This window comes from Dermacentor andersoni, chromosome 3 (genome assembly GCF_023375885.2).
Source record: "Dermacentor andersoni chromosome 3, qqDerAnde1_hic_scaffold, whole genome shotgun sequence".
In the NCBI taxonomy this organism is placed as follows: Eukaryota; Metazoa; Arthropoda; class Arachnida; order Ixodida; family Ixodidae; genus Dermacentor; species Dermacentor andersoni.
This window is the reverse complement of record NC_092816.1, coordinates 188,036,239-188,059,291: the sequence shown is the minus strand read 5'-3', so window position 1 is coordinate 188,059,291 and position 23,053 is coordinate 188,036,239. Positions and strand designations below refer to the sequence as shown.

The 23,053-nt window shown below is 47.0% G+C and overlaps 1 protein-coding gene across 1 annotated transcript; it reads right to left on the bottom strand.

Annotated features, from left to right (window-relative positions):
- Positions 1-274: 274 nt before the first annotated feature.
- LOC126524424 (sulfotransferase 2A8-like) lies at positions 275-19,216 on the bottom strand. Its single transcript, XM_050172741.3, has 3 exons — positions 19,091-19,216; positions 16,179-16,613; positions 275-1,978 (listed from the first exon to the last, which is right to left on the bottom strand). The coding sequence occupies exons 2-3, from the start codon at positions 16,572-16,574 to the stop codon at positions 1,403-1,405; spliced, it is 972 nt and encodes a 323-aa protein (XP_050028698.1). The 5' UTR covers positions 16,575-16,613; positions 19,091-19,216; the 3' UTR covers positions 275-1,402.
- Positions 19,217-23,053: the final 3,837 nt, after the last annotated feature.

Here is a 23,053-nt window from a genome sequence, read left to right as displayed (position 1 = left end):
GAAAAAATAAAGGTTGGGAATCAGTAACATGTAATTTTCTTTTGTTCTGTCTAATTATGCATATCAATGTGCACACGCGATATCAGATGGGAAGTTTTAGCGACGACACGTGATCGACAGGCGAAGTGGGGCTAGCCCGAAAAATTTGTGACCAATTGGGGAAGACTGATCGCAGAAACTGAATAGAAGCGGTTTGGAATAGCTTTACGCTATAGCACATTTGGTCAGCTATCGTGTAGAAACAATGGCGAAAAAAGACAAATGCAACACACGATAAAGCAACTTAGCGGAATCTTGAATAAATGCATGCAGGTCAAGCTTGTGGCGTGAAGAGGTCATAATAGAAGAAACACGCAAAATCATCTCCCTTACTGACATCAGAACAGACGGCGTGCGCACATGTATACGGCTGCCTCCTTTTTTTAATGAAAATGTGACCGCGTGACTCAGAGTGCACCTCCCTCGAGAAAAAGTCGAAGGAGTTCAAAGGAGTTCTCGGGCGCTCCTGCCGTACAGCTTTAGCATAGCTCTTGCTAAAGAAAAATCTATTTTCGCATTCGGGCATGTATCCAGAATGCTTTGAAACAGACGCATTTCTACATGTCAGCTACATCGGCAACGTTATTCTGGATCCTCTAGCGTGAATTGCAGTGCTGAAGGACAAAGAACAGTTGTACGCAGTTGGTACGTTTCTCTCATTCTGCTTCGTATTGACAGAGAGAGAGAGAAAGTTTAATGATAAAAAAGGCAGTGACGTTTTCCTGAGGTAAGCAAGGAGGAGCACGATGGTTTACGATGCCGATAAGAGGACGACACAAACCACATAACAGGCAAGTCTACTCAAAGCTTATAGAGTCCAGGCCCTTACTTTTTAAAAAAGTCAGGATCACGAAGCCAACCTGGAGGACGAACCGATCTCCCGTGCTAACAGCAATAAAACGCGCTGTCGAAAGGGACAGTTGTTTTCTTACGAGCTATAATAGGTGTTCTGCTTCAACTGTCACGGATGTGTCATAAACGCCGTGTGTCAATTTGATTGAGTCCACTGACTGCATGCGCCGTCCTTTGGTAGCAGGGTAAGGAAAGCGAAGTAGCGCCGTACCTCCTATAAATGCCCATACCCATTCTGCCTTCCAAAGGAATGAAAGAAAGAAAGGTTATAACGGATGGTGCGCGTGCTTCGAGCAAATGAGGGCTGATAAACGTTAAACACATCCTCCTTTTTCTTAGCCGATCCTGAGGCCGGCATAGCCTCCACATGAGTGACACCGCATCGCGTGAACACAGAGAGAGACATGGTTTTAACGATCTACTAAAGAGGCCGATAACGGTCCCCGGTCTTGTTTGCCGTTACAGCCGGTTTTGTCCTCGGTGAAGGAAGGCGTGGCTGAGCGCGTCGAGTCTACCCAGACTGTTCACACAAACTCAGCGCTTCCCGTCGCACGTCACTCCACAGTTCAATGACGTCAGATCCTCGCGTCGTTTCCTCAATTGTGGCTTCCATGCGTCGCAGCTGCTCGGGCGAGAAGTACTCTCTCCATCCTCCAACCTTGGCCTGCCTGAGCACTTCGTGGCGCTTCGAGTCGCCCTCGCGCGCCGCCTTGGATGACGGGTTGAGTTTGTCCAAGCGTTCCTGCATTCCTGGGTCGGCGCTTTCGCGCAGGTTGAATATCATAATGTCTTTCATGCTCCTCGCGCTGCTCCTCTGCAGGATTAGGCTCAGCCTTTCTTCGCCCTCTTCCTCCAGCATTGCGCCGAAGCGCTCGCCGATGAAACGAGCCAACCGAATCGCAGTACGCCGCGTGTCCCTCGTCAGTTCCTCGTACGTCACGAAGAACACGTTCGGCTCATCCTTCAAAGCGTATCCGGCGGTCACGTGGTCGAAGTAGAAACCGTATCCGAGTTCGCCTGTCAAGAAAACTTCCAGGAAATCGTCGAATGTGCCATCTTCGAAGCGAAAGAAGCTCAAGTTGTTCTCCTGCGAGTATGCAAGGTGAAATCAGAAAATAAACAGTATTGTAATTACGCTGAGGGTTGGCATATAGTACAGAATAAAATTTGTTTACGTTTGTTCACTTTGTGATGATACATCAGAAGTGTCGATATCATTTGTGGGTTAGGAAGTGATCAGTATCTGCCATACTGCCACCTCAAAAAAACTGAAGTGCCGTGTTAACGAAAGAAGTGGTCACTGTCTGTGACCACTTCTTTTTTCTTATTGTGCACGTTCATGACAGGCTTATACAGCTTCTAGTCTAATGCTGCAAGATCCCGTCTAAAATGCATCATATTCATGCACAAAAATTTGGGACATGGACCATTAGCACCATCTATTGGCGGCGGTTGCCGTGTGGTTGCGTCATTCAATGGGAATCGCGTTTGAAAAATTGACTACGGAGAAGCGCTTCTTCATTTTGCCTAGTCACTTCACTTATATAACCCGCGGGTTATCTTCTTACTATGCGCCAAGTTTCCTTATTTTCCGATAAAGTTGCAGGGTTTGACAGCCAATTTTTTGTGCCAGTCAAACTCCATAGCGATGTGTGAAATGCACTTTTGCGTGAAAGCACTGCAGTGAAGCTGCCCCATAGGAGCATGTGCTCTTTATTATATCATCGGATGCCGAGAAAAAGAAATGCATATCTGTCATGTGAAAAGTATTTCTGAAAAGTGGAAATGCGGCCAACTTATATTGTGAGAACACCGCAGACAAAAAACTTTTTTTCAAGCAAAACAAGCTTCGAAATTTGGCATCTACTGCGAGGTCATATGACAATAGGCTGGTTTAGAGAAGAACACGAAGCAACCGAGGCCTGAAAGTAACCTGAAAGTAAACAAGAAAATCACTCTTCTTTTAAGTAAACAAGAAAAACAAAGATTCTCCGCAGGAGACTGAGAACGTGCGATGATATTGATCAGTAGTCACAGAATAAGTATGTGGGTTTTGGCTACTTAATGATCTTCAGCACTGAAAATTTTGTGCAGCAAAATGGTCACCATAAACAAGATGGACAAACTGCAGAGCACTCCACTGTTTGTCCATCTTTCTTTTTCTTGCGCCTCCGTCTGCGCAAATGTTCAATTACCAAGAATTGACCATAGGGACAGTGTCGTAAGAAAGGTCACTTGGAAATCGTCAAAGTGCCCTAGGGACAGAGTAAAAAAGGACAAAGCTCAATGCCCTTTTCTTAGCCTATAAAGCGATGATAAACAACAGAAACTGTACTTTTATAACAGTGCCAATTGGCGCTTTGGCGCTATAATCGGTAGCAAACAGCAATATTGTGTACAGCAAAACAAAATATTTTAAATTAACGATATCCATATCCTGCTATTTACGTATACATTGCGGCGATCAAAGGTGAATTCTGCAGACAATTACAAACCATCGCCTATAATTTCAACCAAAACACAAGCTTACCAGCGAATCGTAATGCACTTACCCAGTGGCGTGAAAGCAACGCATCTGAAAGATTCTAAATAGCAAGGTGAAATAAGGGTTATCGTAAATAATGAAATGACGAAAATAGTACTCTACACGTTAAGAAGATAAGATTACTAGTAACAAAGCTGGAAAAAAAATTGACGCATTGCTAAAGATGTGAAGTAACTGTGATGCCTTAAATTCCTGCGTATGAACAAATCGTGGTGACCAGTTGCCCCAGCAGTTTATTAAAAAGATGCTCATCAGCTTAAAGAAAGTAACACTACACGCTATACCTGAACAATAAATTTTGCGCAGAAAATGTGGTTTACTCAACGCTAAGATGCAGCAGGCGATAAACAATGTTATCAAAATATCTGTTGGCAGTGACGTACTGGGCGCGGTATGGACACACCTATTGTTCATCTTTTTTTTTTTTTTTTCGTGCCGGTGGAAACCGAATCGCTGGGCGATGGTTATGCGATTCGGCTTGAAATAGAGGCCCAGAGCTACGGTGAGGTCTTCGTATGTTTTTTTTTCTTTACGCTTCGCGGGAGCTATTAGGCCCTTCAACAGCGCGTGCGTTCATTGTGGCAGCTTCGCCAAGAAAATGTCCTTGTGCTTAATTACGGGCGCCTAACTCGTTCGCTGATAACGAGCCCTCGAAGCGTACAAGGTATGAACCAAAATCGTCGCTAGACCGTTCTTCAAAGGCAGGCACTTTTCTCAACTGAGACATGTCGCATTATCTTTGCGTGGGCGTCCAGGAGAGGCCCGAGTCTTCATATTGCGCCTTTCCTTCCCTTTTTTTTCTTGTGAGACCTATCTTGCAATTACTCATTTGACCTATCCGACGCATTCTATCCTCGTCGCCAGATGTGATAAACTTAATGATCAATTAATAACTGGGATAAAAGGCTACGAGATTAGGACTGCATGACGATAGTTATATTGGCGCGGGTTGCCGTAGTAATGACGGCTGCTGAGAGTTCCGAGCGGTGGGCTCTTACCTTTGCCCAAATAAATAACTGCTCCAAAACTGCTGCGTATGTTTGACGGTGCTCCTGTAAGATGGCGTCCTACCTCCAGCGCGATTGCGCTTCCGCTGAGCTCACGTGTGCGGGGCTCAAGTATCCGCGCTGCTCGGGTGTCCGCACGCCGCGTGAGAGACGCATTCCGACCATGGAAGCCGGCGCATTGCCGATCGTGATTGTGTACCTATATACGTGAATAAATATGTGTATCCCAGTACAGAATGTACAACTGGCGACGAGGCTGTGGACCGTGGACACAGAACGAGTTTCGTGAAGACATCAACCCCAGATGCAAGCAGGCAAGTGATTCTGTTCCCACAGAACAATAAGGAAACTACGCGGCATTCCCACGCAAACGTGCAGATATGGCGACATTCGGCAAGGGGGGAGGAATACAGCCACAAACAGTCCTGGCTATCGTACAAAGACCAGGTGGATGAGTTCATTAGTGCACACGGCATCGAAGAAGATGAAAAAGAAAGAAGTGGCTATATTTTGTCGAGTGTCACATCCAGTACATGCGCCACCTTCCGCAGCTTCTTGGCACCGGCGAAGTCGAAAGAAAAGAAGTACAAGGAGCTAACGGCGACCTTGAACAGCCACTTCAGCCCGCCGACGTCAGAAATAGCTTAGAGCTTTCGATTCAACACGAGAATTCACCATGAAAACGAAAGCGTCGTGGTTTTCGTCGCTGAACTTCGACAGATGGCGGAAAACTGCAAATTCGGCACAGCTCTGAACCGCATGCTGAGGGACCGCCTTGTGTGTGGAATACGCGAAAAGACCGTACAGCAGAGGCTTTTGGTGGAAAAGAACTTTACCTTGGTAAAGGCAATTGACATCGCGAGAACAGCGGAAGCAGTGGAGAGAAACAGAAGGGAACTCCAGAAAAGCCTTGCGGAATCTAGCACTTCTCAAACGCAAGAAGGCGCCACCAATTACGTCAAGTACCACCATAAAAAGCGTCGTTCTGTATTAAGTGGAAAGAAAAATCCAGAAATAAAGACAAAAGGAAAATACAAGTCAGGAGCCCAAGGACAATTACGACCATGCATTCGCTGTAGGGGACATGACTACAAACCACCAGATTTAAAACACATCAACACCAATTGCTACAAGTATGGCAAGGTGGGACATCTGGCGAGCTGCTGGCTTTCCAACACTGACAAGGCAAGAAATCAGTAAAGTCAAATGAATTGTCTCGAATTAGGTGGCAAACAATCCAACAGATTACTTTCTTGATTCACTGGAAACAAATTCATCTGTAAACGCCATCACAGTAACTTCCAAGGTGAATGGAGCCTCATTTAAGATGGAGTTGGACTCTGGGTCATAGGTAGTCATCATCTCGGAAGACACATGCAAACTCAAACAGCATTCGCTAACCCAGCTAATGGCCACAGACGTCAATTAAGATGCATCCGTGGGACCATTTCTGAGCTGGGTCCCCTACGTGTAGACGTACGCCAGGCGAGACTACGAGTCAATGGACATTTTTGGTGATTGTTTGCAAGATCCCAAAGTTGTGTGGCCAGGACTGGTTGTCAACATTCTACCTTCTATCAGGGCAGGTGAACATGACACAGCTGGTAAAAAAGTGCAACAGAGCTCGGGGAGAAAAACATGTTGCGAGAGTTTGTAGACATGTTTAAGCCAGGTTGTGGAGTATTGAAGGGACCTTCAGTTAGGTAGAGCTTCGAAACGACGCTCAACCGCAGTACTACCGAGCCCGCTCTGCACCTTATGCACTGCGAGAGAAAGTGCAGCATGAACTTAAAAGAGTGGAAGACAAAGGAATCAACTCTTCGGTTGATCACCCAGTAAGGGCGTCTCCCATAGCACCAGCACTTAAAGCAGATGGAAAGGGCGTCAGGATTTGCGGAGACTACCAGTTGGCAGTGAATCCTGCAGGGATTCCAACGCAGCAGCCAATTCCAAAGATTGAACCCATTTTCGCATCCTTGCAAGGTGTAATCAATTTCAGGAAGCTAGACTTCAAGGAAGCCTACAATGTGTCTGTGGATGAGGAGACAAGCAAACTCCTGGTCATTAATACACAGAAAAGTCTCTTCACATACAAACGCTTAGCCTTCGGTGTGCCATCAGCTCCAGCACTCTTCTAAAGAGGAAAAGAACAAACTCTGCAAGGTATACCGGGTACCTCCGTCTACCTAGCTGATGTCCTCGTGACTGGCAATACTGATGCAGAACATCTGCAGAATCTCCCAAAAGTCCTGCAAAGGAATAAAGAATCAGGTATGAAGCTGAGACAGGAGATTTTCGAATTTTTAAAACCATCACTTGTGTACATAGGTCATGAGATCAATGCAGCTGGACTTCGCCTGCAAAGAACAAGCCACCATCGAAGCACCAGAACCCCAAAGATTTAGGGGAACTAAGATCCTATATTGGGCTCCTTTCGTACTATGGAAAGTTCCTACCCATTATGTCGATGCAACTAGTTCCTTTGTACGCACTGTTACAGAAGAACACCCATTGGATATGGATAGAGGGAGAACGAGACGCCTTTACCAAGAGCAATCAAGCCATTATAGAAGCAAATATTCTAGGCCACTACGATCCATCAAAGGAGCTGCACTTACGCTACGGTGTAAGTGCAGTACTGTCGTATCGGCAAGATTAGGTGGAGTCACCATTGGCATTTGCATCTCGCATCCTCATGCCAGCAGAACTGTTCACAACTGGAAAGAGAAGCTCTCGCCATAATATTTGGTGTCACACGCTTAAGAGGGTATCTTCTGTGCCGCCGTTTTGCGTTATTGACTGATCACAAACCATGAGTGGGTTTCTTTAGAGCAGACAAGGCAACTCCAGCCATGACTGCATCAATAATTCAACGCTGGGCTTCTACCCTTGCAGCTTACAACTACAGCATTGAATACCATCCGGGAGGCCTCAAAGGGAATGCGGATGCCATGAGCAGGCTACCGCTGAAGACGTTGTACCAAAATCTAACAGAACCACCACAGCTGTTAAAATTATCCTACAACCTCGACAATATTTTTGAAGCAACTGCAAGGCCTCCCGAACAGTGACCAGAGCCTAAGTCAGGTTCTACAATGGGTAAATGACGGTTTGCCACAAAGCATGCCAGACAAGTCGCTACAAACGTTCTGTAACATGCGTGATGAACAGAGTATGCATCGGAATTTTCTATACTAAGGAAACTGCGTGATTGTGCCACCCCGTGCCTGCCATTGTATCCTTAAGCTGCTCCATGAAGCTCAACAGGATGTGGTCATCATGCAAGGCATGGCAAAATTTCTTGTCTGGTGGCCTGGCATAGATGCCTTCATATAGTACTGCTCTCGACAGGGTCCACAACGTCTTCAGCGTTCTCCACTGCCACCTAAAGCAGAGCCAGTGTCCCGGCCAGAACCGCCGGGATGCTGGGAGCGTTCGCACTATTAGATTCGTCGGACGATCCTACCGCTGTCAACCAGATGTAGGAGTCGTCGGACGACCTCACCGCTGCCACCATTTGAAGGAGTTGAAGGTCGTAGAGAGGAACTCGGTGAACAGGATTTATTTACAGGATTTACATTTAAAACAAGACATACATCGACAGTCTAGCGTGACTCCCAAATGGAGCCCTCAAGACGACGCATACAGCAAACAGCTTACGATGATGATGATGATGATATGTGGTGTTTAATGGCGCAAGGGCCAGGTGTGGCCAAAGAGCGCCATGACAAGTGGTGATGTTGACGATGTATTATGGAGATGTGACTTGGCTGTAAAGTGGCCTAAAAATAGTTGCTGTAAAGTGCATAAAATCTACGTGATATAAAATTATGGCGATGACTAATGACGAATACTATGAACAATAAAATCCATCGTAAAAGAATGACACAGAATAGAAAATATATGAGATAATAAAAAATACCTGGAGCACTGTTGCCTCACCAGAGCCCTTGAAACACAAGAGCCTAGAGGCACGTGCTATACAAAAGAACTATCACAGCGCTATCCTCTATAGAGAGGAGGCGCTACGAACGTGTGGGGCTAATAACATGCAATACAACATCTTTCAAAAAACCTAGGACGGCGTTGGTGTCAAAGAGTGGTTCTGGACCAAGTAACATGACGGGATGAAGGGGGATGTGGTGCCGGTATGCTAAGAGAAAATGTTTCTTTCTTTCTGATTCGGCTTCCCGACACTCCAGTAGGACGTGGAGGACGGTCAGCCTCTCCCCGCATCTACCACAGTTTGGAGGCTCGTTTCCCGTGAGTAAAAAGTTATGTGTGCCAAAAGTGTGTCCTATTCTTAGACGGCAGAATAGGACATCTGTCCTGCGGGATTTTGTTACAGGAGGCCAGAAACCTAATTGTGGCTTTATTACATGCAGTTTATTATTTATTTCTTCGTCCCACATGCGTTGCCAGTGGTTTCGTAGTTTCCTTCTTAAGAAAGGCTTCAGGTCTTTGACAGGGACCGAAGCAGTAGGACTAACTGCATGTAATGAAATTGATGTGGCCATCTGGTCCACTAGAACGTTACCTTCGATGCCCCTATGACCCGGCACCCAGCATATGATGACATGCTGGTTACTATATACGCTTTACATAAGACGGAATATAGTTCATTGATTACTGGATTTTTGTGCTTACAAAATGACATCAAAGACTTCACAACACTAAGGGAGTCCGTATATATAACTGATTTTTTGAGTTTTGATTTCCTTATATGCTTCACGGTCGATAATATTGCGTAGGCCTCAGCCGTGAAGATACTAGTTTCCGGATGCAGTAAATCGGATTCCGAGAAAGATGGACCGACGGCTGCATAGGACACCCCGTCGTGTGACTTCGATGCGTCTGTGTAGAACTCCGCACAGGAGTATTTGTGCTGGAGTTCCCGGAAATGCATTTGGATTGCAATCTCTGGAGCGTTTTTTGTAACTTCCATGAAAGATGTATCGCATTGTATCAACTGCCACTCCCAAGGAGGTAGCAGCTTGGCTGGATGCATTAGGCGAAGTTCGAGAAGTGGAACATGCATTTCATGACTAAGCTCCCTCACACGCAGCGAGAAAGGCTGTCTTACGGAAGGACGATTACGAAACAGTGTAGCATATGTCAAATCATTAACGGTAGTATAACACGGATGCTGAGGATTAGAGTGAACTTTCAGAAAATATGTTTGGCTGATGTATGTTCTCTGGAGATGAAGTGACCACTCGTTCGATTCGGCGTATAAACTCTCAACAGGACTTGTCCTGAAAGCGCCCGTGGCTAAACGGATACCTAGATGGTGAATAGGGTCTAGCATTTTTAGCGCACTCGGGGCGGCAGAGTGATAAATCACGGCACCATAGTCTAGGCGTGAACGAATGAGGCTTTTATAGAGTTTCAATAAAGACATCCTGTCACTACCCCATGTACTCTGGGATAGGAGTTTCATTATGTTCATCGTTTTTAGACATTTTTCTTTAAGATGTTTAATGTGGGGTACGAAAGTGAGTCTGTAGTCAAGTATGACACCTAGAAATTTGTGTTCTTTGTTTACAGGTATTTGTTGTCCACCCAGTTCTAAGCAAGGGTCTGGGATCATTCCTCTTTTTCTTGTAAAAAGAACGCAAGTGCTTTTGTTAGGATTGATCTTAAATCCATTCCTGTCTGCCCACATTGAGACTTTGTTCAGGCCATGCTGTACCTGTCTCTCGCACACTGCGAGGTTACAGGATTTGAAAGCTATCTGCATGTCGTCCACGTAGACAGAGTAAAAGATGGCCTGAGGTAATGAAGCGCGAAGCGTGTTCATCTTCACGATGAAGAGCGTGCAGCTGAGCACACCTCCTTGGGGTACACCCGTTTCTTGCGTAAAAGGACGTGAAAGTGCATTGCCTACTTTTACCCGGAACGTACGATTTGACAGATAGCTTTCCATTATGTTAAGCATATTACCGTGGATGCCCATTTCTGACAGGTCTCTTAAGATTCCGTAACGCCACGTTGTGTCATACGCCTTTTCCATATCGAGAAATATCGATAGGAAGAACTGTTTATGTATGAATGCCTCCCGAATATTTGCTTCAACACGTACGAGATGATCGGTCGTGGACCGCCCTTCTCGAAAGCCGCATTGATAAGGATCAAGCATTTTGCTCATTTCAAGGAAATGGATCAGTCGCCGATTAATCATTTTTTCAAATACCTTACAAAGGCAACTTGTGAGGGCTATCGGGCGGTAACTTGCCACTGAGGAAGGGTCTTTGCCTTGTTTCAAAACAGGGACCACAATAGCTTCCTTCCATGCGGTTGGAAGGTACCCTGCATCCCAGATGGTGTTGAAAAGTGTGAGTAGTGTAACTTGCGTGTCATCGGGTAAGTTTTTGAGCATTTCATACATGATTCTGTGAGATCCGGGTGCAGAGCTCTTGCATGAGCTCAAGGCAGCTTTCAACTCAGCAATACTGAATGGGCAGTTGTAGGACTCACTCTGTGGACATTTTCTTTTGAGTGGCTTACATTCTTCTATTTGCTTATATTTCAGGAAGGATTTCGAATAATGTTTTGAACTTGACACACTCTCAAAGTGCTCCCCAAGTGAGTCTGCCTGATGTTGCAGCGTATCACCCTGTGTGTTTACCAGAGGGAGTGAATATGTTTGTCTCCCTCTAATTCTATTTACGCGGTTCCAGACTTTCGCCTCATCTGTAAACGAGTTGATGTTCGATAAAAACTTTTGCCAGCTCTCTCTTCTGGCCTGTCGGCGGGTTCTCCTGCCTTGAGACTTAACTTTCTTAAAGTTAACAAGATTCTCTGCAGTGGGCGAAGCGCGTAGCAACCCCCACGCTTTGTTTTGATTCCTACGTGCGACTCTACATTCATCGTTCCACCACGGGACATGCCGTTTGCATGCCGAGCCACTTACTTCACGTATGCATTTAGATGCGGCATCTATAATAAAAGCTGTAAGGTAATCCACAGCAGCATCAATTTGTAACGAGGACATGTCATCCCATGATATGCTAGTTATGGTTCGGAATTTCTCCCAGTCGGCTGTGTCAACCTGCCACCTAGGAGCCTGTGGTAGATATTCGTTTTCTTTAAGTGTTGTTAATAGTATGGGGAAGTGGTCGCTTCCGTAAGGATTGTTCGCAACTTCCCACTCCAGTTCAGGCAGTATAGACGAGGAAACTATGCTGAGATCAATTGAAGAAAAGGTATTATTTGCAAGACAGTAATAAGTGGGTTTCTTCTTATTCAAAAGGCGCGCACCAGAAGAAAAAAGGAACTGTTCAACAAGACGACCTCGCGCATCTATACGACAGTCACCCCACAGGGAGCTGTGCGCATTGAGATCGCCAAGAACAACATAAGGTTCTGGCAATTCGTCTATAAATGACTGGAATTCATGTCTGTTTAACTTGTAGTGTGGGGGTACGTAAAGCGAGCTAATGGTGATGAGTTTGTTTAGGAGGACAGCTCGAACTGCCACTGCTTCAAGAGGCGTTAGGAGCTGTAAATCTTGACACGCAATGCTTTTGTGGATAACTATAGCTACACCTCCCGATGATGCGATAGCATCATCGCGATCTTTGCGAAAAGTTATATACTGTCGGAGAAAGTTTGTGTGTTTTGATTTTAGGTGTGTTTCCTGTAAACACAGCACTTTTGGATTGTGTTTGTGTATGAGTTCTTGTACGTCATCCAGGTTTCTAAGAAGACCTCTGACGTTCCATTGAATAATTTGTGTATCCATATTTAGAGTAAATTGGTGCTGTGTGTACGGAAACGGAAAGATGCCTTAGATTACAGAGCCCTTTCGAGGCCCTGTAATAGGTGTTTTGTTCTTTTTGAAGCGTTCGAGCGATTCTCGACGCTCCTTAGGCGTTTGGTGCGCCTTGGGGACAGGTGTAATGTCCATTGCCTCTTGTGAGGCTCCGGACACGTGCTCTTGCGAGCGAGAGGTTTTCAGGTGGAGTCCCGCCTTGGAGGGCAAGACCCCTGCGCCCACCAGCCCGGAGGTCGATGGGGCTCCCTGAGGGATTTGGCTGCGCTGGCCGTTGCCAGCGCTGGAGGGGGCCTCGGAGGTTGGGGCAGCTTCGGCTGCGCCCACCTTCGGGGTCAATGACTCCGTCTGCTCGGTTGGCGGAGCAGCGCTAGCTGCAACCACCGTGGGGGCAGATGGCGTGACTGCCGACTCACTGACTGTGGGTCGGACAGCCGCCGGAGGCCGTTGTGACGCTGCCCCCTGACGCGCCACATCGGCAAAGGTTTTCTTTGGCAGGTATGCTACCCGCCTTCGTGGCTCTTTGAACGATATATTCTCTTTTACTTTTATAGTCACAATTTCCTTTTCCTTTTTCCACGATGGGCACGACCGCGAGTACGCGGCGTGCTCCCCATCACAGTTTACACAGTGGAGAGTGTTTGCACAAGCTTCAGTGGCGTGTTCAAGGGCACTGCATTTGGCGCATGTTTGGCGGCCTCGGCAGCTCTGCGAGCTGTGGCCAAAACGTTGGCATTTGAAACATCTCAAGGGATTTGGCACATACGGGCGTACCCGAAGCTTGATGTACCCGGCCTCGATTGACTCGGGCAGGACACTTGAATTGAAGGTGAGTATTAGGTGTTTGGTCGGAATTTCTTTACCGTCTCGCCTTATCTTGATCCTTTTGACATTTATGACATTCTGTTCGCTGAAGCCCTCCAAGAGCTCAGCCTCAGAGAGCTCCAGCAAATCATCGTCCGAGATAACGCTGCGGGAAGTATTCATCGTGCGGTGCGGGGTTACTACTACTTGGGTCTCCCCAAATGATACTAGCTGAGGCAGTTTTTCAAATTGCTTCTGATCGCGGAGCTCCAGGAGGAGGTCTCCGCTAGCCATCCTCGACACCTTATATCCTGGACCAAAAACTTCGGTAAGAGACTTAGATACAAGGAACGGGGAGATTGTTCGCACTTGTTTAGCTGGTTTTTCAGAGTGGATCACGTGAAAACGAGGGAAGGATTCTTTTTGTCGACCAAAAAACTGGAATAAATCATCGGTGCGCCCTCTTTTCTGAGGGCGATCAGGAAGTGGAGGGAAGGATGTTGCCATAAAGGAATTGAATTTTCGGCAATAACGCCAGCCACCCACCATGGAGTCCTACAAGGGGACGCTACAGAGACTGTAAGAACAGGTCCTGTAAACGCCAGCTGTACGTCATCACTATAACCAAATATGAAATAACCTAGGTTGGTTAATCACACAAGGTTAACCCTTGCTGCCTGGAAACTATGGAAGTAAGCGGAAGGAAGGAGAAGACAGGAAAGATGAAAAGTGAGAGAAAGACGAAGGCTGGAGGGAGAGAGAGACAGGAAAAGGCAACTACCGATTTCCCCCGGGTGGGTCAGTCCGGGGGGGCCGTCTATGTGAAGCAGAGACCAAAGGGGTGTGTTGCGTCCGCCGGGGGGCCTTAAAGGTCCAGACACCCAGCATCGGCTCAACCCCCAGGATCCCCCTTTCCCCAGACACGGCTAAGCCGCGCACGGCTACACGCGGGAGGGTCCAACCCTCGTGTGCTCGGGTACGTGGTGTCGCAACACACCAAACGCCCGCTGACGCAGACGCCCCTGCGGGGAAACAGCTTACGAGCACACAGCTTACTAGTACATTTCGAGCATGACAACGAGCACGCAGCTCACTAGTACATTTCTAGCAACGACAACGAGCACACAACGAGCACACCCTAGCAGCCGACAATCGCTGCTTATAAGCTCTCTGCTCGACGTCATAGTTCGACGTCATTCAAGATGACCCGCCTTTTTGGAGGATGAGGGCTGTCGACTTGGAGGAGGATGAGGGCTCACATACACGTGCCGCACATACACACAGGTGAAAAGGGCCGGAGCCGACGTCAGAGGGCTTCGTAGAACTCTGCTTTGTCCCGGGTGGCGTGGCCAAGTACCACATTCCTGAGCTGACCGCGCGCCACCTGGCTGCCGGTCATTCGCAGTTCTCCGAAGTGCGCCCCGTCCGGCCGGATTGGAACACGTGCAGCGGGCTGAAAGCTGGCACGTTGTCACCCCGTACGGCCATTCCTAACAGCACTTGGACTACGCTGAACCATTCGAGTGGAAAATGCTTGCTGTAGTAATTGATGCAAAGTGAAAGTGGCTCGAAGTGCTCATTGTGTCAAATGCCACTTCTGAACAAGCGGTAGAACATCTTCGTGAAATTTCGCGAGGTTCGGATTACCGAGGTGTATTGAAACAGACAATGGAACACCATTACTGGTAAACCCTTCCAGAACTTTGTTGAAGGAAATTTAATCAAGCGTCTACGAATCGCTCCTTTCCATCCAGCATAAGATGACTTGGCAGAACGAACGCTCCTCAAACTGAAGGACGGCCTCAAAAATGTCGAAATAAGAGACCTCAAGCTCCGGCTCGCTTAATGGCTGCTCATGTACCGCAGAGTGCCTCATCCGAATGGACCATGCTCAGTTGTCCTAGCAAGGCAAGGCGCGGCCTTGTTATTCCTAAGAAGGGTGAAGATGTGGCTATCGCACACTCCGAGCAGTGCCTAGTTCTAAGCAGCGCAAACCACACTAGAAGAAGAACGATAAAGTCATTGTTCGCAACCTTGGCAGAGGACCAAAATGGTCTCTTGGTGACACTGACGGCACCAGTGCATCAACTATGGTAACAGTGTGAACGCCTCAAGGACATGTACGCCGCCATTGGAACCGAATCAAGCGACGGTCGACATGGGACCGAAAGCGAGTGGAACAACAACCTGCAGTCACAACAAGCTGTGACCACACACCCAGTGACATGCCCCCAGTGGAGACTGGAGGGACAGTGCAAATCGCAAGACGTCCCGCTCGAGCTATGCGAAAACCTCCGAGATATACATAATATACATAACCCGCTTCTATTAAGAAAGAAAGAGTGCTGCGTGTGCCTATCAGCGCCCCTGTAAGATGGCGTCACACCACCACTTCTACTGCGTTCCCGCTGAGCTCAAGTGTCCGGGGCACAAGTGTCAGTGCCGTACGGTTGTCCGCGAGCCGCGTGCGAGACGCATTCCAACCATCTAAGCAGGTGCACGAGCGATAGTGATTCGGTACTATATGTGAATAAATAGTTAATCAAATACTGAGCGAGAAGGGAAGCGAAACAGGAGGGCTCGATTTTTTTTAATCTCGACCATGTAAAGCCAATAGGAAATGATCCCAAGGAAATCATAAGGGTTATTAGCTGTGGTTCAAAGTGAAATGTAGAAAATAAGGAGGAAAAGGGAAAACGATAGTTGACACAAAAATAACTTGTGGCTGCTGAAATACGAACCCACAACCTCCGCATTACGACTGCGTTGCCCTACCAATTATGTTACGGTGAGGGCCATCATTCCATCCACTACCTTGTGTATATAAGCGTACTATATCTAGCGCTCGGAATGTTAGCCAGTGCCACTTGGCGTCATTGCCTGTTGGCTTTAACTCGTTTTGATCATTAGTGTTATTTGTATGCTTTGGCATTTCAGCTCCTTGGAAAGTGCCAGTAGGAGTAACGTCCGGTTAATGTCAACACAGCATTTCCGGCCGCAGCTTTCGATGAGACCGAATGCAAAAACACCCGTGCACTTACAGTTAGATCAAGTTAAAGATTCATGGGTGGTCAACATGAATTCAGAATCCCAGCTCATAGCGTCACTGTTTGGGTTCGGTACTCTAAGCCCCCTAATTTTGCAGCGCTATACATACGTGATGGTACAGTGACACGCAGACGTCCCACGGGTTGCGAGCCACGTATATGTACTTGGCCTCTGGGTTCAGCTCGTCCTTGCTCAATGGCAAATGAGTGCACAGGGTGCGCATCGGGGTGCTCTGCTTGCAGTCGGGGGCACCCAGGAAGTACTCGATGAACACGGCGCCCTCCATGAACTGCTCGTACGTGTCGACTGGCTCGCCCTCCTTGAGGATCAACTGTGTGATGTACTGCACCCAGTGCGTGCCGCTTCTAGGGTACGAAACCTGTAGCAGGTCACCCTTGCGAGCAACGAAGTCGAGGCCCTGCCTGAGGGACTCTGGGGTCATGAAAGGGCACCTGGGTACCCCGTCGATGACCTGGTAGTACGGTTTCGGGCGGGCTGCAGCCATTTTCTTGGTTGTCGTCAAGGCCACGGTGTTATTTTGCTCCTGATGGGTAAGAAAAGAACTACGGCATTTCGTTGTTTTGTGTGCAGTGACAATTGAAAAACGAACCGATGCTTATGTAGGATGGAAACGAAAATTCAATAGAAACCTACGGGCACTCGAATGGTGGGTGGTGATGATGATGATGATGATGATGATGATGATGTAAGGGGTGGGTGCAATGCCCATTACCCTTCGTAACGAACGGGCACATTAGTGCGCCTAGCCGTGGGTAGCGCGCTAGTAGTTGTCCCACGGGAATTATTAGGTGGGGTAACTCAGCGCCATATCTGTATCTGGTGGAGACAGCTGCTCAACGCAATCGATACTGTTTCCGGAAAGGCGTACTTTTATGCACTTAACCTTTCGGCGGGAAAAATAAATGCTTTCTGCTCGAGGCTTGTCCGGCCGAGTGGCCCCCTTTAGGCACTCCAGTCCATATCTATCGAAAACTGTCGCGTGCCAGAATGCTGTCATTTCCGACATGCACCAGGCCGGGACACGTAGAATGTGTCCTTTATGGATGGTTATCACACCGTTATAAGAGCCCTGTAAATATTGAATCATTTCTTGTACATCATGACAAAGCATGAGTACGATAAGAAAAATATAAAAAAAATGTCCTGCTTGACAGTGCACGATCTCGCACGCAGATGGACAAGACATCATAAATTCATGACGCTGATTATTACGGGGCACCACATCACATCAGGTTACAAACAGTGCGTCATGTCTACGGCAAACGGAGGATCCAATTTGCACGGTCACTACACATACTTCGAAATAAGCTCTAGGAGTAAGGCACGAAAGAATGTAAATGAATATGCTCGCCACAACATCGCGGCACAATGCAGGACAAATGGAACGTGGGGGCCTGTCGACATTTATATTTCTCATTCTAACGGCAGCCATTTGTGTGTCTTGCACGAATACAGAGCACAGGGCGCTGGGTTCACCCAGATGTTGTACTATGTAGCACGTGTACGTTTCGGTGGCATCAACGCACATGTGCAAAAAAAGAAAAAGCAACAGTTGAACTAATTTACAAAGAAGCGCGCTTTCATCGTTTGCAGCTGAACGAGCAAGCCACCTGCAGTTTTTTTTTCTGGTACTAAACACTAAGCTAAAACTTAGACGAAAAATACAGAAAATGAAATCACTGATCAAATCTTACGAAGTTGCTATCATATCAGGGCAATTGCGAGCACCCTTTATGGCTACACAACGGCGACCTATTGAAACATCAAAGTGTCAAACACGGCGATGTTATCTCAGCATGCATTGCCACGGAACAGAAAGGGAACTGACGAAAGCTAACGCAATTTCGCATCCATTATGTTCCTTGTATAGACTCAAACAGCGCGTGTACTGATCTTTTTTTGTGAAGCCGTTGTCCGTACTTATTCAGATAGGCTGGGAGTGACGTAACGGCTGTGTAATTCTTACGAAACGGTGTTTAAACCCACCAGATGTAGTGGCGCTGCAATCGCACGCCAAAAAGTTTATGCCACAACTGGTTACCGCAGCACGCATTTTAGCCTCGCCTTCGCGACCCATTTGAATGGACCTTGCGCATAGAACGGAGCGTGTGGCCGGCAGCAGAAACAGCGCTACGAAGTACGTTGGCGTTACAACGAAAAGAAATTCCCAAAGTGTGCCTCAAAAGAACAGGGATGATCTTAACTCGTACGCCGAGGCATTCGTTAGCAGATTTTGGTGTCAGGAATTGTGCTAAGCAGACATCAGCTCACCATTCCTCGGCTTCATTTTTGCAAATACACGTGCCCTGAACTGATTTATTAAATTGTTAATTATCACCGCTTATGTAATTAGCGAAATTATATGATAAAAGCTTCTTTGTTATGTCCGCCTCCTTTATGTGCCAAAACGAGGGAGCCTAAATATTGCAGTTCCTTTTTTTAAAGTGCTCCACATAAATGAGAGAAACACCTTATATATAGACAAGAAAGGGAAAGGCAGTGCAATATAGGTCAGCAATACCACATGTCAGTGGCCTTTACGAAGAAAGTAAAAGGTTTGTTTCGTCAAGAAATAGGACGGGCAGCTCCACTAACTATCAATACTGCTGTTTATCTCAGCGGCTTCCATGATTCCTTCAGTCAGCTGACCAGCACTCTTGGACAACGCTTGCGAACGGAGGCTTTCGGTGCGAAGCGTGCCCGTATCTTGGGACAGGGACAACCCGAGGAGCAGAATGCGCAGTGATCACGGTTTGTTCACTGGTGTTCCAAGATTTACAGCTTGCCTGGTGGCTGGCTGTTCCTAAACGTCCCTGGTATGTTTACGCCCGATTTGGATAGCAGCACATTTCAGTCGATATACTGAGGTGATCGGATGCTGAGAAACTGGAATTCGAGTTCCCGATATATATAATTAAGGTTACGATAAGGAACTCCTTTTCAGGCACAGTCAGACAGAGTCATCTGGAGGTTCGCGAGAAAAGAAAGCAGCGGACTTACCCGGTGCCTAGATAGAGCCGACGGCGTACAAGTGGGACGCCACCATCGAGTGGCAATAGGCAGCTCGTTGACCTTGCGGTAAAGTGCGGGGAGGGCGAGCGACAGATTGCAGCACCACTTGCGACATCCGACAGAACGAAAACAAAGCGAAAGAAAATCGGCCACGTGCGGTCGACTGAGGAAAAAGGAACACCCATCTCGTCACAACTACGTGTTATGGCGCGTTGCAGTGGACGCTTGCGAGAGGCCAGTCAAGGTTGCTACCAGCCACCCTCGCGCGCGTATAGGCGCCGGCATCGCCGATGCCCACATTAGCCGTTCAAAGAGTAAGTTTCAGTGGGGTAAACTACTAGTCATGCTGACGAATACCTCCGGTTTATCTACATTCCACACTGACTTTGATTCGCTGCTAGGGTTTCTTGTCCCAAAGCAACGCGCAGGGTTACCCGCCGTGGTGGCTTAATGGCTGCGCGTAGCGCTGCTGAGATCGAGGTCACCGGTCGGATCCCGGCCGTGGCGGCCCTATTTAGATTACTGCGAAATGCGAAAATGCTCGCGTGCTTAGCTTAAGGCGCATTTTAAGGAAATCCCAGGTGGTTGAAATTATTCTGCAGCCTCCCTGATTGCGCACGCCTCATAATCGTATTGTGGTTTTGGCACCTCACACTCCAATAATTAATTAATTGTACAATTAACTATTTGATTACTAAATGACAGGCGCTACGAGAATAGCTGTGCAAATGACTTTATGATGCTTGACCTCATCATCATCATCATCACCATCATCATCAGCCTGGCTACGACGACTGCAGGGCAAAGGCCTCTCCCATACTTCTTCAACTACTCCGGTCATGTGCTAATTGTGGCCACGTTGTCCCTGCAGACTTCTTCATCTCATCCGCCCACCTAACTTTCTGCCGCCCCCTGCTACGCCTCCCTTCTCTTGGAATCCAGTCCGTAACCCTTAATGACCATCAGTTATCTTCCCTCCTCATTACATGCCCTGCCCATGCCCATTTCTTTTTCTTGACTTCAACTAAGATGTCATTAACTCGCGTTCGTTCCCTCGCCTAATCTGCTCTCTTCTTATCCCTTAACGTTACATCCAGAGAAAACGCGCGGAAGTGGGAGATGGAAATTCCAGACGATGACCAAAACGAAAACAAGGTGAAAGCAGGAGCCAACGTTTCGAGAACTGGACTTGTCTTCTTCAAGGCGACATATGCTTTCCTCGCCACAGTATATGTAGGTGGGGTTCTTCTAATGGGGAGAGGACCTAAGGCGGCTGGGTGCGGCAACGAGCGAAGGTGTGCTAGCGGCGAGGGTGTGGAATTGAGAATAAAGGAGTGCTGCGCACAAGGCCACGGACACGGCCGTCTGTCAATCACGTGTCAACGCCCGTATGTCAGCCGGCTCGTCAACGACGTGCACAGCAGCCGTCTGTTACCTGTTCCGCTGGTGGGTGTGGGCTATCGTGTCTCTGAAAGAGCTAATAGACGAAGCGGTAGAAACAGGTGCTCGTAAAGAAAGGAAATAAAAAGGAAAATACTGATATGGTTATATAAATAAATAACGGTGAAAAAACGGAAAGAAGGAAGAGAAAGAAAGAAGAAAAAAAGGAAAAAGAACGCTAAGAAATCAAACTAAGTGTTGCTGCCTATAGTTGAAATTTACCATAACAAATAGATTCTAAAGCTCCCTGTGAAACGTTTATGCCTATTGGTTGCAATGTCTTAATCTTATAGATAAGGTATGATTCTCTGTATTTTCTTTCTCGTTGAGAACGGAAATTTGTCTGTAAGATGTAGAGGTTATGTTAATCAAAGTTATGACCTGGTTGGTTGAAATGCTCGGCGTCGGCTTTGGGAAGCTCTTTAGCTGTGTCCGCGCGATGTACGTTTAATCTGACATTCATTGATTGTCCCGTTTCACCGATATATTGTTTCTTGAAGAAGGAACATTCAAGCATATAAATCACTTCCGAACTTGTACAAGTGAAGCTAGATTTGACTTCGTGTGTATAACTATTTGCGCTGGTTTTAATTTTAATGTAACTTTGAAGGTGCCTGCAGGTTTTGCACTTGGGACGACAACATACCTTTATTACGGGGGAATGCTATTGGCTGACTTTTGCGTGCACTAACATGTCTTTAATGTTCCTGTCGCGGCGATAGGTAAGGGAACCCTTGGTACATCCGGGAACGCTTTTCTCAAACGCTCGTTACTTAAATAATATTGGGTGGTATTTTCGTAGGATGTTGTTTATGTTTGGGAGTGCATTAGAATGTTTTGTTATAAAGGCCGGAGGTCTGTCAGATTCTGGTGTAGGCTGTTTCTTCGCCTGTTCTGACTGTCTCTCCAATCTTGACGCGACATCATAAGCTCTATCTAGAGCAACTTGGGGATACTCCCTTTCTGCTAGCGTTGTTTTAAGGTCATTCAGGTGGTGGATATAATGGTGGTCTTCGCTGCAGATTCTTCTTATACGTTTCGCTTGTACGACAAAAATTCCTTGCTTGCAGTGCCGCGGGTGATGACTGTTGTAGTCTAAATATTGCTGGCTTTCTGTAGGCTGCCGATAAAGTGTCGTTCTCAGTTTTCCGTTTTTTATGTAGACCGTCGCGCCGAGGAAGTGTATCTGACTAGGAGAGTGGCGAGCAGTAAATTTATTACTCGGGTGCAAGCGATTTAAATGGCTAATTAAGTCGGTTAACGCGCTTGTGCCGCGTTCCCATATTATAAATATGTCGTCAATGTAACGACGATAGGTGAGGGGTTTTAAAGGGTAGGATTTCAACAGGTCTGCTTCAAGCTGTCCCATGAAAATGTTCGCACACGTGCGAGCGAACTGTGTTCCCATGCTAGTGCCGAAAGTTTGCACGTAGTGAACAGAATCGAATTCGAGATAGTTGAGCGTGAGAACTAACCTAAGGAGCGACAGGTAAATTTCAGAAGCGTGCGCTTGAGGATTGATTGCGAGGGATTTAGAAACGCCTTCAATTCCTTCACTCATGGGTATGTCAGTGTTAAGGGCAGAAACGTCCAAAGTGACTAGAATAGCGCCGTCGGAACAGCTTTGGGAAGCGACGGCTTCCCAAAGCCGGCGCCGACCACTCCAACCAATCAGGTCATAACTTTGATGAACTTAGACTCTACATCTTGCAGTCAAATTTCCGTTCTGAACGAGAAAATACAGAGAATCATACCTTATCCATAACTTGAAGACATTGCAACCAATAGGCATAAACGTTTCAAAGGGAGCTTTAGAATTTATTTGCTATGCTAAATTTCAAGCTATAGGCAACAGCACTTAGTTTGGTTTCTTAGCGTTATTTTTCCTTTTCTTCTCCTTTTTCCTCCATTTTCTTCTTTTTTTCGCCTCCTTCTTCTTTGCGTCTTTTCCCCTTTATGTATTTATACCATTTCAGCATTTTCCCCTTTTCCCTTTTTTACGAGCACCTGTTCCTGTCATTCCTTCTATTATCTCTTTCATAGACACGATAGCCCACAACCATCAGCGAAACAGGTAACGCCGGCTGACACGCGGGCGTTGACACGTGATTGACAGACGGCCGTGTTCCTGACCTTGTGCACAGCACTCCTTTCTTCTCAATTCGACACCCTCGCTTCTAACACACCTTCACTCGTTGCCTGACCCACCCGACATATGCCCTCTCCCCTGTAGAAGAACCCGACCTATATATATTGTGGCGAGGAAAGCATATGTCACCTTGAAGAAGACAAGTCCACTTGTCGAAACGTTGGCTCCTCTTTCATCTTGTTCTCGTTTTGTTCATCGTCCCCCTTAACGTTACACCCATCGTGCATTCTTCTTTCCATAGCTCGTTGCGTCGTCCTCAATTTAAGCGGAACCCTTTTCGTAAGCCTCCAGGTTTCTGCGCTGTAGGTGAGTATTGGTAAGACACAGCTGTTATACACTTTCCTCTTGAGGGATGATGGAAG